Source organism: Cnephaeus nilssonii, assembly GCF_951640355.1.
Source record: "Cnephaeus nilssonii genome assembly, chromosome: 4".
Lineage (NCBI taxonomy): Eukaryota > Metazoa > Chordata > Mammalia > Chiroptera > Vespertilionidae > Cnephaeus > Cnephaeus nilssonii.
Genome location: NC_137075.1, coordinates 100,772,085 through 100,789,950, shown reverse-complemented (window position 1 = coordinate 100,789,950; position 17,866 = coordinate 100,772,085). Strand labels below are relative to the sequence as shown.

Below are 17,866 nucleotides of genomic sequence, written 5' to 3'. Positions count from 1 at the left end.
TCCGTCCAGTGTGGTCAGCACTCGCTGCCCGTGGCTGTGAACACCCGAAAGAAGGCTAGTGTGACTGTGACTTCATTTTAGTGAATTTAATTTATAAAACAGCTGCCCAGGGCTACTAGCGAAGGCACTGGAATGCGAGTGGCTGTATCTCCACTACGTCTTGTCAGTGTGCGAACTCACGTGCTACGCGCGGGACTTGTTTTTCACTAGGAAGAGAGAACAAGAGGATGACGGAAACTGTATGCGTGCTGCGTGTTATCTGCGTTAGCCCTCCGCCTCTTCTGAGAGTTCCTCAGGAAAGGAGATTCGCTCGGCCATTTGTCCCGGGGCCTTAAGGGCCCTTCTCTCAGGAGCGGCCCCACGTGGCTGGCGGCAGGTCCAGGCCCTTCTCGGGTCTGGCGTCTGCACAGGATCCCAGCCCAGCCCGCCCCAGGCTTGTCCCTGCAGGGCTGCGGGAGTCCTTGCCCAGGGATGGACCGGGCTCAGAAAGCAGGAGGCTCGGATGGCTCCGGGGAGGCACGTCCTGGGCCCCTTCTGGCCTCCCTCCCTCCAGGAGCGCCCGCAACCTGGGGCGACCCGCAAGACGCGTCCCACTGTGACCCCGGCCCCAGGCCCTGCCTGCTGCTGACTCAGAGGTTCCCCATCCTCTGGGGAAACGGGAAGGAGGCCACAGGCCTCTCCTCCCCACCTGACCCTGGGCTGAGAGGGCAGACGTGCAGGGGGGCAGCCCCACGGGGGACATGACTCACCCCAGAAGGAGACACAAGGGGGCCCCTGTGCCCTCTCTCCGGCCCCGCCTGCTGGATCTCCGCTCGGGTTTCTCTTTCCCTCCCCCCCTGGGGGTCTGGGGCCTGGCCGAAGCCCACGCTGCTCCTGATTTCACGTCGGCGAAATGAGGCCGAGGACAGGACCCAGCCCGGGGGGTTGTCGCGAGGGCAGCGTGGACCACAGAGCTAACGACGGCTGCACGAACAGTCCCTGGAGATGGCATTCTTCCTGGATGGCCGGGAGAAGTGCGTAGCCCGGAAAGGGAGCCGGGGCCTATTCCAGCCTCCGCCACAGGCTTGCTGGGCGTCCTTGGGCAAGTCTCCCTCCCTCTCTGAGCCTCCATCGCTCAGTAAGGAAACGAGCAGGATACTCACACCGCCCTGCTTCAGAGCTGGCTGGAAGGGTGACACGTGACCAGTGTGTGGGGGAATGTGCTTTGACCAAGTGAACCCCCATTTCTAAGCTGGAGGGGGGTCTGGCACAGAGCCAGCCCAGGGGCCGAATGCAGCCATCCCTGACAGCGGCCTCCCAGGGGCAGGCCGTGGACTGGGCCCCCGCCTGCGCCTTGCAGGAAACTACTGCCGCGTCACATTCCTTCCACCCCTGGTGACACTGAGTCACCCTGCAACCCACCTAGCAGTGCGGTGACCACATTTCCTCTGTGGGGGGAGGAGCCGTCATGTGCACACTCAGTCCCGGTGCTGCTAAAACAAAATGGGCCCGGGGTCCCACCCACAGGGCGCACCTCTTGTAGGTTTTTGTTCCCTGTTACCAGGGGCACCCCTGCCCCCCGGGGGCACAGCTTGGGCCCCAGCTCGAGGGAAGCCACTGGTGGGAGGTTCCCAAGAGCAGGAGGTTGGAGGAGGAGAGGACACTGGCTCGTGAACTTTGGGGGTCCTCGGGGCGCTGGGTGGGGAGAGAACAAGGAGCTGTGAGGAGCGGTGCCCACACCTGACAGGCATCGTCCCCACACCCAGTGGCTGCAGGGGCAGCCAGGGCTTGGAGAGACTGGGGGGTGCTGCTGGACCCATTCACCTGGTCCATCCGGCCAACTCGGGGAGGGGCCTGGGAGGCCACCCCCTCAGTGACACTCGGAGGCTGGGGCAGGTCCCAGCAGCGCCCTCCCAGGATGCAGGCACACCAGGAGAGAGGGGCGCAGCAGGGCCCTGCAACCTTGGGGTGCAACACAGGGCTGCAGGGAGGTCTGGGGCTCAGGACAGAGGTCCCAGACTCGGACAAACCTGGATTCCGGCCCTGGCTCTGCCACTGATTGCGGGGAGCTTCGATCAAGTTGCTTATCGTGCCTCAGTTTCCTCGTCTGTACGTCGGGCCCTGTAACCCCAGCCTCACAGCTGTGACTATTAACAGATAAAGCGCTTAGCAAAGGGCCTGAAGTCAGCCCGCAAGACATACTTGCTGTCATTGTAAGTGTCCAATCTGTGAACGCCAAGAATCCCCACTTGATATTTGCCTTGACCGATTCTTCTATTAGACAGATTCTTCTATCAGAATCACCGGATACGGAATCACACCTTTTCTTGGGACCTGTCCTTTCCTTGAATTTCCCTGGAGGGGAGCGGGGCCCAGGCTGAGAGAGCGGAGGGACAGTGCACAGCGCAAGGACGCGTGCATGTTAAAGAAAGACCATCCCTAAGACGGACATTTCTTCACCCGGAGGGATGAGCTGCTGACCGGGGGCCTGCAGACAGTGCAGGGAGAGCTTTGGGGTCACTGACCTCCATAATGGAGACACGGATTCTCTGGGGGTAGCTCTGTTCCATGAAGTCACCGCGAACACTGAATTAGCAAATTCTGACCCATCGCGCCAGGGGAAGCACAGGGGTCGGTTCCTGCCAACCTCTGACCACATTTTTGTCAACGGATCAACACATCACCTCGTTTGGTGTGTGATTCTGTCCAAAGACACCTTATGTAACATGTGTCGCTGATTGGTTAATATTGAACTCACGACCGACAGCACGTGTAACTCGGGCCTGCACGAAGCTTATCTAACACACGTATCCTCCGTGAGGCCCCGCGCAGCCTTCCTGCTTTTACACACACTGGGCAGCGCTTCAGTACTAAACGTGGCAGACCTTTTAAACAGCAAAACCATCAACAAAACGCCCAAAAGTGTGACAAACGTGGCCCCAGCTGGACCACGACAAGGACGCTTGTTTGAAGCATGAGCACTGGGCCAGGAAGGCTGAGCGTCCCCTCATGCGGCCTCAGGTGGGGACGTGCGCGTCAGGAGATTCACAGTGTTCCTCGCTCTGCCACCTCTGCAAATGGCTCCCCAGGCTCTACGGTTTGGGGGTAACATGAATTTGGGCAAGTAGGCGAGCTTACAGATTCTGAATCTGTGTGTAATGAGGATGGAGTGCAAATGTCCCTTCACGAGGCTGGCACCCGTCGTAGCCAACCTGGACACAGACCCTGGTCTCAGAGCAGGGCTCTCCGTCCGACACTGGGAGCTGCCGTGCCATTTGAACTTGAACCCACCACACACCACTGCCGTGCCATTGGAACTTGAACCCCCCGTGGTCCATGCCAGGCAACCAGTTCATCAGCGACTGTTTAGCTGCTGAGGCTGCCCGGCTGCCATGCTGGCCAGTTGCTGTCGGAGGCAGAGTTTATATTTGGCCGGGAAAACAGGAAGATATTTGCAGCAGCTTTGGGGGAGCCTCTGCCAGCCCTGGAACCTAGGGGTGTCCCGAGAGCCACCCCCTTGGGCTTCCCCTCATGTGTCATGAGCGGGTCACATAATCTTAAGTTTTGATGAAGAGCCTCCGGTGTGGGGGCTGCTGCGCCACATGCTTCCTCGCACAGAGTCCAGCACACAGTGGGGCTCGGTATGGATGGAGGAAGCGATGGTCAGGGCAGGGAGCCAGCTCCAGGTCTCACAGCAAGTCAGGACAGGCCTGGGAAAGGACGGGGGTGCACAGGGTGGCTCGTGGCCAAAGGGGCGAGTGGAGTGGACTCAGGGGTATGGAGTGAGAGCCATTCAGAAGACCAAGGACGACGTTCCTTAAACACCTCGTGTGAGTCAGACTCTGTTCAAGGTCCTTACATGGATTAACTCATGTAACACATCAACAGCACTATGAATTGGGCATCATTGGCGCCCCCATTTTACAGATGAGAAAACTGAGGCAGAGAGTGGAATGTGAACTCTGACAGTTTGATCCAGCGCCCACACCCATAACCCCTATGCTGTTCTCTTCACCTCTCAACGTCCACATGTCCAGACAGCCATGCTGAGCCACAGCAGCCATCCTCCCCTGGGGAGACGGGGGATGGGCGAGCGGGAGGCCATAAAGGTGGCCTCCTTGGCACCATGGTGCACACCCCACCAGCACCAAGTCTGTCCCCTCTCCCTTCTAGATACACCCCCGTGTATCCATGCCAGGCAAACAGTTCTGGGGCTGCTTGTCCCCGTCCCTGTTTAGCTGCTGAGACCCTAGTCCAGGCCACCATCACTGCTGGGCTGGACCCCTGCAGTAGCCTCCTTCCGTCTCCCCATGTGCCCTCCCCTGCCCCCGACACCATGCCCTTCTTCACACAGCAACCTGAATGCAAGCCAGCCCATGTGGCTCCCCACGCAAAAACCTACACCCTCTAGGCCAGTGGTTGGCAAACTCATTAGTCCACAGAGCCAAATATCAACAGAACAGCGATTGACATTTCTTTGGAGAGCCAAATTTTTTGAACTTAAACTTCTTCTAACGCCACTTCTTCAAAATAGACTCGCCCAGGCCGTGGTATTTTGTGGAAGAGCCACACTCAAGGGGCCAAAGAGCCGCCTGTGGCTCGAGAGCCGCAGTTTGCCGACCACGGCCTATGCAAATGTTCGCAGCAGCTTTATTTGTAATCGCCCCAAACTGGAAACAACCCAGATGCGCCGCAGGGGCCGATGGCTACACACAACGGCAATGCGTCCCCAAGAGGACATTCTCTCGGCAATAAAGGGGCACCACCCCGAGACGCACAGGATGAGCGGGGCCCCGATGCATTCAGCAGCGTGAGAGGAGCCGGGCTCACAGGCAGCGTTCACGTGGCTTTCTCAAAAAGGCAGAACGTAAGGATGGAGAGATGAGTGACTCCCAGGGTTTGGGGGGCCAGCGGGGGCTGACGAGAAAAGGGCGCAGGGGGATTTTGGAGGGGGGCGGGACTGCTCTATATCGTGGTGGTGGCGGTGGTTATAGGACTGTCTACGTTTGCCCAAATGTGCAGCAATGTACACCCGGAAGGGCGAATTTCACTCCATGTGCATTTTAGTTTGTGGGTGTGTGGGGTCTTCCCCAAAGACACGTTGAAGGCCTCAGAAGGTGAGCTTGTTTGGAATCAGGGTCACTGCAGGTGTGATTAGTTACGATGAGGTCATCCGCTATGACTGTGTCCTCTGAAGAAAGGGACACAGACACAGACACACAGGGCCAAGGCGCCATGTGACAATGGAGGCAGAGACTGGGGTGGCACAGCTGCCCGACAAGGGACCCCCAAGGATCGCCTAGGGCAGTGATGGCGAACCTATGGCACGCATAGCCATTTCTGATGACACATGGCCACAGAGGCGGCTGCATGCCGAGGATGAAACATTTGCTGCTCCTGAGGATGAAACATTTGCGAAATAATGTTTTTTCCTCAAAGTGACACACTACCCGAGTTATGCTCAGTTTTTTGGCGAAGTTTGACACACCAAGCTCAAAAGGTTGCCCATCACTGGCCTAGGGCCACCAGAAGCTTGGAGGAGGCAAGGAAGGATTCGCCCAGAGCAGGCATCCTCAAACTACGGCCCGCGGGCCACATGCGGGTGTTTTTGCCGTTTTGTTTTTTTACTTCAAAATAAGATATGTGCAGTGTGCATAGGAATTTGTTCATAGTTTTTTTAAAACTATACTCCGGCCCTCCAACGGTCTGAGGGACAGTGAACTGGCCCCCTGTTTAAAAAGTTTGAGGACCCCTGGAATAAATGAATGAATGAATGATGGCAGCCGGCAAGCACACAGGCCTGTGCAGGGTGGGTCCTGGCCTGCCTAGTGCTGGTTGGTGGGAGACCCAAGCTCAGAAGGAGCACGGGAGAGTTAACCCAGGAGCGTTCTCCATCCAAAGCAGAGAAGAGGAAACGGAGGCTGAGGGAAGAGACACGGTGGCCAGGCCTCGCACTATTTAGCCCCGTCAGAGCATCGAGTTTGGGAGTCAGAACTCAAACCAAAGTAACTAGTCTGAAGCTTCTAATGAAACCTAATATTCACAAACACCCAACATGAAAAAAAAAAACACACACAACACATTTGTAGCCTAGTTCTTGGAGTAAGAGCCTCAGTCAATGCAAACATGGCTCTCTTGTCTCCTCCTCTTCGACCTCCTCGAGGAATAGACTTGCAGGTGACCCTGACAAGCAGCTTTACTATTTCTGGCATATAATCAGGTGCAAGGTGGCAGGAGAGAAAACTTTCTGTGTTAGGATTAAGTTTGTAAGTGACAGAAAATCCAAAATAACAGTGATAAATAAGATAAGTATGTACTCCTCTCTCATACAAAAGCCTGAATATGGAGTCCAGGCTGGGATGATACTCTGACGAGTCTTGAACCCTTACTAGATTGTTGCTCCACCCTGCATTTCTTCCATTTTCAAGTTCCCCTCAGAGTCCAAGATGGCTGCTTCCATTCCAGCCATCACGTCTGCATCCCACCCAACAGGAAAGAGGAAGGAAAAGTATGCCCCTTCTCATTAAGGGCATCTCCAAGAAAACTGCACTCCCCACTTATGTTTCACTGTCTTGAACTTCATCACATGGCCAGACCTTGCTGCGAGGCAATTGGGAAGTGTTCAGCTAAAAGGTACACCCAGCTGAACCTCAGGACCAATCAGCAGGCTCTGCTTCACCCTTGAACTCAAACTCCCCGGGATGGGGATGGATCTCAAGGAAATATTGTCAAACCCTAGACCCACGTGAGTTTTCAGGAGCTTCTTTTAAAACTTTCAGGAGCTTCTTTTGGAAAGAGGTTGACCTATAGCTGTGCCCACCGCAACCATTAAAATGATCATACTATGATGAGACCACCAAAGACGGAAGGTAGGTAACGTATGTCCACAGCATGCCATGTGAAAATGTGTACAGGAAATAACAGTAAAAAAAGAGGAACGCAAATTCACATATACACAGATCACAACTGTGCACATAAAGATTGAAATTAGGTAAACATGTACTTGGACCAAGACAGCAACCTTGTTCGATGCCTGAAATGTCACTGTTTTGTGGGTATGTATATGAGCATCAGGCATGTAATGTTATTATTATTTTTTAAATCAACAACACACAGGCACATACACATCCCATATCCATGCAGGTAACAGCCTCCAACAGGTCTCACAGCCCAGAGAACTAAGAACGTCTGCTCATGTAACCATGGCAACAGCCCTGTGAGGCAGGGATCATGGCTCCACTTGGCAGAGGAGGAGGGGGAAGGGGGTGTCCTGGCAGGTACAGGTGCAGTCACTCGCCCAGGGATGCCCAGCTCTAAGTGGCAGAGCAGACCCGCGGTCTTCACCACCGAGGGAGAAATCCAAACGTTCCCACGGGTAGCCGAGTGGGCCCCGGGCGCTTCTGGACCATCACACACAAAGCACCCTCCTCCTTGTCCCCAAAGCAGCCTTTCAGGACTCCCAGCCTGTGCTCCCCACGTTCCCGCTTTGTGCTTTTCTCCTGTCTGGGGCACCTTTCTCTGCACATGCCCAGTGTCAGCTGCTTCCATCCTACTCATCCTTCAAGACCCAATCGATGCCACCTCTGCGGGGAGTCTTTCCTCTCAGCACAGCTGAGTGCAAAGGCGCCTCGGCACGCTTTTATACAGTGCCCTGCGCTGCAACTATGTGCATGTTTCTCTTTTCCCTGGTAAACCGGAAACTCCTGCATGTTCAACAAATGTTCAGTGGATAGATGGATGGATGGATGGATGGATGGATGGATGGATGGGTGGTTGAGTGGATTGGGTAGATGGTAGGTGGGTGGATGGAGGGATTGAGGGAGGGGGAAAGAAGGAAGGAAGGAAGGAAGGAAGGAAGGAAGGAAGGAAGGAAGGAAGGGAGGGAGGGAGGGAGGGAGGGAGGGAGGGAGGGAGGGAGGGAGGGAGGGAGGGAGGGAGGGAGGGAGGGAGGGAGGAAGGGAGGAAAGAAGGAAGGGAGGAAAGAAGGAAGGGAGGGAGGGAGGATGGGAGGTATTTGGATAGATGGGTATGTAGCTGTAGAGATGGATGGGTGAGGATGGCTGAGAAAGACATTAGTTGAGAAAAGAGTCTCTGGATATATTTTAGATGAATGCTCTGTCGAAATGTCAAGACCAGAGAAAAGGAAGCATAATAAATGTCACCACAGGTAGAGAGCTAAGAGCTAAGTATCCCTAGAGCAATGTGCAGTGCCAGTCTCTGACAGTGACTGAGCTGAGGCAGCGGGGACAGGGAGGCAGGGTAAGAGGTCCCCAGTGAATTCCTCCCTGACAGCTTGCTCCCTTAGCCAGAGACCATGCACACACACGTCAGATTGTAAACTTCAGAAACCAAGTCCTTTATGTCTTTGGTTCTGGAGGTGGCTGACCCAGGAACAATTTAGCCTGTGCGGGCGTGTCTCCGCTACCACTGGGGTTCGCTCTCTTTCTTCGGGGCTGTCCCGCCCCCCACCTTGTGTCTTCCAGAAAACGGGCCCTTGGCTCCGCCCTGACACCTCCGACTGAATGTCAGTCAAGGAGTCAGGCCGCTGCTTGGCATCTGAAGTCCCATCTCTTATCTAAGGAACAAAGTGTCCTTGGCTCTGATCAAGATGCCAGGGTCAGTGATGCAACGGGGCCGCCTTTGCGGGGGAAGTGTCTCGCAGGAAGCCCTGCAGGGCAGCCCCGCACACACCCGCTCGGAGGCACCCACCGGGCCCTCTTCTGAGCCCCTGGGTGTGGGGGGAGCAGGCCTGGGAGACTCTCACGCTGCCTGGCCCCGGACGGACGGACGGAGGGTGCAGGGGCCTGGTCCTCAGGCGGGTGCAGTTGCCCCAGAGGATGTGGCCTGAGTGTGCTGCCACCTCTGTGCACAGGCACACAGGGCTTGACCACAACCACTCCCTGCGCCGTTTCTTCTAAAAGGGAACTGACACTCTAGGGCGGGTGGCTTGTTGTTCAAACATGTACCGACTGGGGAAGGGGCGCCCTAGGAATGACTGGCAAGATGGGGGCGAGGGGTTCTGGGTCATTTTGGAAGCTCCTGACCACGGAGTTGTCTCAGCCATTGGGGAGCCTCCTCCAAGCACCACCCATGTGGAGGGGTGTGTGTCTGAGGCTGCACAGGGGCTATGGCAGGCGGGGAGAGCCGGAGGCTGAGGCCATGACTGCGGCTTCCAGATTCTTCTATCAGAGGCCCCGAGGCTGAGGCCACACAGGTGTGGAGTCAGTAAGGCCCTCCTCCCTGCCCTGTGGACCCAGGGGCGGAGGGAAGGGCTCTCTGTGCTCACCCACCTCGTTCTTCTCCTTCAAGGCAGAGAGGGAAGGGACTGGTTTCTCTGTAGAGTGTGTGTGTGTGTGTGTGTGTGTGTGTGCGCGCGTATGGTTGTGTATGTGTGTGTGCATGTGTGTATCTGTGTGCATGTATGTGTGTGTATGTGTGTGCACGCGTATGTGTATGTATATGTTGGGGGGAAGCAGAGGTGCACCGTGTCATCGGGGCCCCCACCTGCGCAGGGACTGGCTGGCTCTCTTGGGGCAGCACCGGGCGGGTGTGCTGTGGGGGGAGGGACCTGCTTCCTAGAGCACAACCCCGAATCAGCAGAGGGCACCCCACAGATGTCCTCTAACTCCCTGACGTCCTGCGGCATGCGAGTCCCTAGGCATCTTCAGATCGGCACAGAGCGATACAACGAGGCCAACTCCGCGGCCAGGGACAGGGTGGTGCCATCCAGACTTCCCTCCAGCAACCTTTTATTTTGCTAAAAAGACATTAAAAACTAACAACCACCACCAACTCACCCAATCATTTCATAACAGAAAAGACCGAATCTCAGGATAAAGAACAGTTCTGCCCAAGAAGAGAGAGTTTGGCAACCTTGGCTGACATGAACACCATACACACACACACACACACAATAACAACATCTTCCTAAGTTCTCAGTGGACCACAGACCTGCATCTGGGACCTGCCGACCCAGCAGGGCTCCCCAGAACCTGCACACCCAGCGAACTCCATTCTTTCATCTGAGGACGCAGTGTCTCTCCATGAGCCGGCTTCACCCGCTCCCAGCCTCTCCCCCAAAGAAGTGAGGGGAGCAGAGCTGACTGGGAGTGGGGGCTACACAGGGTCTCCACTCAATTCCCTAGGAAGCTAGCAAGACTGGGGGAGGGGGCTCTTCACCTCCCAATCCTTCCAGGCCCCACCCTTCCAGGTCCCACCCCAAGGTCTGGGCTGCCTTGCCAATGATTTCAAAGGTTCTGGTGCTTCCAGACATAAAAGAGAAGGCTCCAAGGCGATTTTAAAAAATGCCATTCAGTATATCCTCCTCCTCCTCCTCCAACATTTACTGAGTGCCAACTGTATGCAGGACAGGAAGACATGGAACTGAAGAATCCGATCCCTTCAATTTGGAAGTTTATAATTAAGTAGGAAGACATGATATTAAGGGGTTTGGCTTCTCTAAAGTTGCTAGGCGACTAAGTAGTCCATGTGAAAAGGATTTTGAGGATTCAACAAGGAGAAATCTCTGTGAACTGGGGGACGGAAAGCTTCCTGGAGGAGGTGGCAGCACCGTGTGCAAAGGTGGGGAGGCTGTGGGCAGGTCTGCCTGTCGGAGGGCAGGACGGTGAAGCGGTACATTGGTTTCATGCAGGACTGGGGTGGGTAGGAGGGACAGGGATTCCTCTAGGGGCCTTTTCTTAATACGAGATTGTGGCACCTAAGCGTGATTAGAGGGCTGGGGGGCGGGGGGGGGGGGCGGGGGGCATGCTTCTTTCCTCACAGGGTCTGAAGTAGCTGTCATCTGTCTCTATCAGCAAAAACCACGCCACTAGAAGGGGTCATGGGGAGGGGGAGGAATGGAGGGGAGATCAACAGTTTAAAAAGATCATTAAAGCATTAAAGTTATGATTTCCCCCTTTAGCTCCACCTTAAAGAAAACGCCCATGTTTTGGACACCCCTGGGTTGTAGGGTGAACGGCAGGTTCAGGGTCATAGTTAAATCAACCGAAAGTTCTAGAGTTGGCCATCAGAGCAGCACCGACTGTCTCTAAGCCGACTTGCCTAGAATGAGGTGACTCCTGGCCCCTCACTTGGCTCTAAGGTGACTTCCTAATGGGGGGGCGGTGGGGGAGGGGGTACACGGGGGCTTTACAGGGCCCAGAGTGCAGACCTGAACTGTGAGCCTGCGGGCCAGAGTTTCTTTTAGGGTGTGGACAGGGGTGGGTCTCCCAGTTGAGCACCAGCCTGGAGCACCCGGGAGCATTAGCCCCTGAAAGCAAAGAGGCCCAGGTCAGTGGGCAGAGCTGGAGCTGGGAGCGGGGTCCCTGAATTCATCACTGGTCCCTGTTCTGGGTGGGCCCCACCCCGGGAGAACCCCCTGTCTTAGAGGCTGGGGTTGTTGAGGGGCTCCCCTCAAGGGGTTCAGCAGGACCCCCCACTTTATGTCAGCATGAGGCAGAAAGCCAGGCCTTGCTGGGGCAGCCCCTGGCAGCCCCTGGGCTCAGGAGCCCAGAGTTCTGGGCCCAGCTCCACCTCGGGCTCCTAAGACCTTGGGTAAGGCACTTCCCCTTTTGGGGTCCCCATTTCCTTGTTGTTACATTTGGGGATTGGATTAGGCCTGTGAGTGGAATCCTTTTTCAAATGAAATCTTACGCAGGCCCTCATTTATCAGGCATACGAGAGCGTGGGCTCTAAGCACTCACACCCTCAGCGACTCCTGCACAAAATTCAGCACCCGGCCCTTGAGCTGTCCCGCCCCCTCCCCTCACAGAGGCATCCTGGATGCCTCGGCCTCTCCCACCTCCCCTCCCATCCATCAGCACGTCCTGTGCTCCGACGTCCACATTTCCACTCCCACTCCAGCCCTGCCTCCAGCCCTCTGTCCTGGCCACCACACCCCGCAGGGGCCTCCCACAGTCTTGTCCTCAGTACAGCCCACACCAAATCAGGTCACCCCTCCGTGCAAACCCCATCCATGGGCCTGGCTCACTGGGTCTCCCCAAAGCCTTTCCCCCACTTGACCAGCCTTCATCTGTCCTCAGCACCCACACTCCACTCCTCCCACAGTTCCCAGCAGCCCAACCACATCCCCCAGGCCTTGACTCACGCTCCCTACTTCCTTCAGGCCTCTGATAGATGCCACCTCCTTGGAGCGGACTTCCCTGACCACCTGCTTCAGGACAGCCCCTCTGGGCTCCCCACGCCCCTTATCTTGACTTTCTGACTCTTTTCCTGGGAACGTCAGCGGCAAGGGGGCAGGGTCTTGGTTAAAGGCTGGGCCCCCGCCCACACCTCACGCAGACACTGTCTGTTGAATGAGCCTTGCGTGAATCAGCAGAACCCTGAACGGAGGGAGAAAGTGCCTGCGCCCATGGTCCTGGGCGTCCTGTCTGCATTTCCTTTGTCCCCAGGTGGCATTTTCAACCAGAAGTAGGCAGAGCTTGCTTGCCAAGATCCTCACGCTCCTATTCCAGGGGGCCAACACCCAAGGGACACCATCCGAGTCCCTAGGGGTTGAGGGTGGGAGACATTCTCCAGCTGTCTGAACATCCATTTCCCACCATGGAGGAGGAGGGGGCTTTGGGCAGCCAGCTGGAAAGCTGTGCTCAGGTGAGGACCCGGGACCCGGGACCCGGCAGGTGTGCGGGTGGCCCAGGGAACAGGGGCTGCACCGGAGAGCCGCCTTCTGGCACCTGAGAGACAAGAAGGGCTGGGCTCCTGCGGGGAGAGCAGGGTCTCCAATGGTAGACGTTAGGAGGAGGCAGACTGCAACTCAAGCTCAGGAATTCCTTTCATAGGTAAGCTGCCTGTCGAGTGGTGGCAAGCTCTCTGTCACTGGGCCTTTCAGAAATGTCGTCAAAGGGATTCTTGTTCCTCAAGCACGTCAGACTCTCAGCCCGCGGGCCGCATGCCTCGGTTTATGTGGCCCGTGTTAGCCTTTGAGTTTGACATGCTTGCTGCACCTGGTGCAAGGCTAAAGGAGGTAGGATCTAGGAACCCTTCCAACCCATGAGGTCCTCTTAAATAAAGCAACATTTTCAGCAGCAAACCAATATTCATCTGACCCTGAGGATGTGCCAGGCACTGTTCTAAGAAGGCCTGACAAGATCCTGGAGCCTCCTTCACCCCCACGCCACCCCCACACCCTGCAGGGATCCTGGTCCGGGGTCCCCAGCTGAGTTCGTGTGTTAACCCTTAGCTCATCCAATCCTCATAACAATCCTATGAGTGGGTGTTATTGTCATCCCCAATTTACAGACGAGGCGAAGGCCAGGTCTCTGGTCCGAGGTTAAACAGCTGGCAAACAGAGGGGTTGCACTCGACAAATAATAATAGTAGTAACGACAACGAAGGCCAAGGTACAAAGCTCTTCTATGCACTATCTCATTTAATCCTCAAGGCAACTGTAAGGGGTAGTTATTACTCATTTTATAGATGAGCTAACGGAGGCACGGAGAGGTTAAGTCACGGGCCCACTAATGAACAAAGAAAGGCAAGAGGAAGTGGGTCAGGCTAAGTCACCCCTGGGAGGAAAATGGGAAGTTGGAGAGGTTAGGACTCTGGCCTCTTACCCCCCTTTCCTCCTAGGGAAACTCCCCCTTACCAGCTCCACCCAGAAATACTGGGTGTACCGGATACCTGCCCCTGGGTGGATGGGTGGGGGTTGGGGGAGCCTTCCCCAACGGAACTCCCAGTTCCTCCCACTGGATGGCATTTGTCTTCCCAGAAGTCACTTCCAAGGGAAAGCATGTAGGCATACCATTGGGGTGACAATGCGGGTGGGAGAGGGGAGGGGGTGAGGCAGGAGGAGGAAGGCATTCAGATCTAGATGAATGTAAGGGCCCCTCCAAGCCACCCCACCCACCAGAGTGGGAGCCAACACCTCCAGCTGCCCCCCCCACCCCACCTCCACTCGGGACTGCATAAGATGGGCCCAAGCCTCCTGTTTTACCAGCGGACAACCGAGGCCCTGGGAGCTGAGGTCACACAGCTAGGCCAGGCAGTGTTTGGATGTCCATCACAGAAGTAGGCCAGGACTTTTAAACCAAAAAACCTGGGAAGGGCGCTCCTAGAGGCGCCCATCAACCTTGGCACCCAGAAAGGTTCTCTTTCCCAGGAATCTGCCCGTAAACGGGAGCCTCCTCTCCCCCCTGAAGCTTCCCTGGGCTCCCGCTGGGCTGAGGGAGGCCAGAGAACCTCCTCGGAGCACGCCCCGGGCACCGTCCCAAAGCCCGAGGTTTCGAGGTGGTGAAACTGGTCCCTAGAGACCTGGTTCCCATACATTCCAAGTTGCGCCCTCTCCAGAGATGCCGCAGGACACGCTCAGCCCACGCGCGCCCTGGTCCCTCCCCAAGCACCCGGCTTGGCAAAGGCCGGTCCGAAGGTCACCGTCCCCAGACACCCCCGGGGGGGCGGGGGGATCCCGGTGGGTCCTCAGTCCAGGCGGGCTGGCCATTTATGGGCCGCGGGCGCCCAAAGTTACAGGGACCCCGGTCCCCCACCCCAAGTCCTGCCGGCACTAGCGCCTGTGCACGCCTGGCGAGCAGGCGGAGCCTCGGGTGTTTGCATCCAAAGTTCAGGAGGGACAGGAGCCCGGCGGCCACGTCCACACGGCCCCTCGCCCGGCTCTGACAGGTAGAGACAGACGCCCTGCTGGCACCCGCGCCGCCTAGAGCGCCGGCAGGCTTTCCAGCGAGCGACGCCAGGGCTGGAAAGTTTAGCCAAGTCTCCGGGTCCCGCAGACTCAGCAGGGCCGCCCCCTTCCGTGCCGCACCGAGGTTCGGCCTTGGCCGTAGCCAGGGGTTGGGTCTCAGCGGGACCCCCCGAGGTCCCGGGGCCCAGGCTTCTCCGGAGCTCCGAGCGCTCTCGGGGACGGGGCTGCGGGTGGGGCGGCAGGACGCGGCCGGGGGAACGGGGGACACCCAGGCAGGAGGGGGCTCGGCCCCGGACTTACCCCGCGGGGTCCTCGCGCGCCAGCGCCCCGGCGCGTCGGCTCATGCCGCCGGCAGCTCGCAGACCGCAGCGGAGGCTCAGGCGCCGGGCGGCGCGGGCCGCGGTGGCCCGGGCGCCCGCATGCCCCAGCGCCGCCCTCGGGAAGGGCCGGCGGGCGCCGCCGCAGCCGCGCGCCGAGTGGAAGCCGCCGCGCTCTGGGCGCCCGCTCCCTGCTACTTCCTGTATCCGAGCGAGCGGGGCTTTCAGGAAGAGGCTGGCCTTGGTGGTCAAGGGTGTTTTTTTTTTTGTCAAAAGCCTTTCGGCGGCGGCTCGCGGCCCGGAGCCCTCCCGGGGCACACGGAAACCGGCGGCCGCGCCCCCGGGGCCGGGCCTGGCGCGGGCGGTGCCTGGCGGAGGCGCCGGGCGCGGGCGCCCAACCGCGCGGGTGCTGCCTCGGCGGGGCTGGGGCTGGGGCTGCAGCTGTGGCCCGGGAGGCTCCCGGAGAGCCGGGAGGGAAACTCCGAGAAACGTCTCCAACTTGGCCAAGAGTCCCGTGGGAAGGAGGGCGCTCCCTGCTCCTCCTGCCCGCCACGGCCGCGGACTGGCAGGTGGGGAGGCCAGGAGCTCTGCGCGGGGCACTCGCGGGACAAGGAGCCCCCAAATCGCCCAGGGCCAGCCCCAGAACAGAAACAGAGCGCCTCCCCCACACCCCTGACAGGTGGCCACGCTTCCTCCTCTTGGATGCCTCCACTGACGATGAGCTCACTATCTTTCAAGGCAGTCAGTTCCCCCGCCAAGCCAGGGACCTAATTCATCTGTCCCACACCTAGATGGGAGCAGAGGGTGAAAGCTAGTCAGCGTGGGAATCTACAACACCCCCAGCAACTCCCGTGGGAGGGTGAGGCCTCTATGCCAAGTGCCTGGACACTCAAAAATGCCCTCAGAGCGATTCACAGTGAGCAGAACGGGACACTATGAAGTCACCTCCGTCTAATGCCCTGTTTAATGCCTTGTCACTACTGGGGGCCAGTTAATGCTTTGTTTTTGGAGCTGTCGCATGCATTGCAGGATATTTAGCAGCATTCATGGTCTCTACCCACTAGATACCAGTAGCATCACTCTCTCCTTATAATAAGCAAAACTTCCTCCAGACATTTTAGATGTCCCTGGGGCGGGGGGGGGGGGGGGGTGTCAAAACCGTCCTAGTTGAGACCCACTGGTCAACACCTTCCTTTGATAAATAAGGAAGCTGAGACCTAAAGAGAGGAGATGACTGGCCTGGGACCACACAGTGAGCTGAAGTGCAGACAGGACCGAGGCTCTGGTAGAAGCCTCATGAGGCCGCCGTGCCTCTGCCCTGCTGGTCCCCTCTCACGTGCTCCTCCCTGTCTTTCCTGACATTCACGTCGGCCTTGCAGGAACGGGAGAGAAATGCGTTAAAAGTGCAGCCTCCAAGTAGGAGTGTAAAAGGGTACCCTGGCAGCTCCTCAAAAGGCAAAACATGTGACCCAGCAATTCCACTCCTAGGTATCTACCCTGAAGAAATGAAAATGTATGTTCACACAGAAACGTGTCCACGAGTGTCCATAGCAATGTTATTCATAATAGCCTCCAAACGGAAACAAACCCAATGTCCATCAGTTAGTGAACTGATGGACAAGATGTGGCCTATCTGTAGTAGGGCCAATAGGCCAGGTACAGAGGGTCAACAGGGCGGATAGCCCTGGGTGCCTGGCAATGGGCAAAACTCCAAGCCCTAGAACCACCACTCCCTTACGCATTAACCCTGAAGATGACATGTAGGCCTCAGGTGTGCTTCAGCTCCAGGCCCAGAAAAGCAGCAAAACCAGGTGGGAGATGCCATGGCTGACATCAGGACCAGCTGCAATGACTAATGACACCCTGCCCTGGGGCCTCACCAGTTAGTGAGACCTCAACCCTGAAAGGGCACAGCTGGGAAGCTGATGAATATTCTATTGAGATTCTCCCCTGAGACCTCAGGGCAAGGACCCTGCCAAGGCTCTCTCTATGGAGCATGCCTGTACCCTTCCCTCCCCCTCCCCCTGGGTGCATCTTTCTTGCTTCTCTTTCTCCTGAGCTCCAAGGGCCCCTCTTTTGCCTCTATAACTTGTTTCCTGAGCCCATTTCTTCTACGGCTCACTTCCTCTACCTCTGTGACTTTCTAAATAAACTTTCTCTTGTAGTTTGAGTCTTGGCTCTGAATTCTTTCTTAGCCAGAACTCAAGTACCCAGGTTGTTGAACCAAGGTCCGGCGTGACTCCACTGGTCCAACACCCAGCGCTGTTTTTCTGCTGCTGACATGCCCATCCAATGGAATATCATTAGGCCATAAAAGGGATGACATATGATACATGCTACATCATGGATGAACCGGGAAAACATTACGCTAAGAAGCCAGTCACAGAGAACCACATATTGTGGGGTACTATTTACATGAAATGTCCAGAATAGACAAATCCATAGAGACAGTCCATTGGTGGTTGCCGGAGGCTGGAGAAGAGGGGAGGATGGGGGTTGGCTGCTAATGGTTACAGGGTTTCTTTCTGGGGAGAAAATGTTCTAGCGTTGATTGTGGTGATGGTTGCATAACTTTGTGGCTACACTGAAAAGATTGAATTGTGCACTTTAAGTGGGTGAATGGTATGTTATGTGAATTCTACCTTAAACTATTATTTTTAAAAAATACAGCCTCCTGGAGGCCACCCTGACGGCTCCAGCCACTCCACTTCCTCCCCTGCTCAGATTCCCACCCAGCCCCCATTAGTTCATGACCAGGACCCACTGACCTCTCCTCTCCTCTGGAGGCTAAACGCTCTCCTCACTGGGTGGGAACATCTTCTCCACATCTCCCCAGACAGGACTGTAGCTTCCTGATTGAAAACACAGGCTTCGACCACAAACTTGTATCCAAATCTAAGCCCAGGCCTGCCATCTG

The 17,866-nt window shown here is 56.9% G+C and overlaps 1 protein-coding gene across 1 annotated transcript in view; it reads right to left on the bottom strand.

Moving 5' to 3' along the window:
• RIN3 (Ras and Rab interactor 3) overlaps window positions 1-15,292 on the bottom strand; it is a 111,275-nt gene extending 95,983 nt beyond the window's left edge. Inside the window, exon 1 of the mRNA XM_079768115.1 lies at window positions 14,933-15,292. Within this exon, the coding sequence (XP_079624241.1) occupies window positions 14,933-14,976 (44 nt within the window). The 5' untranslated portion in view covers window positions 14,977-15,292. The remainder of the gene's footprint in view (window positions 1-14,932) is intronic.
• Between the last annotated feature and the right edge of the window lie 2,574 nt (window positions 15,293-17,866).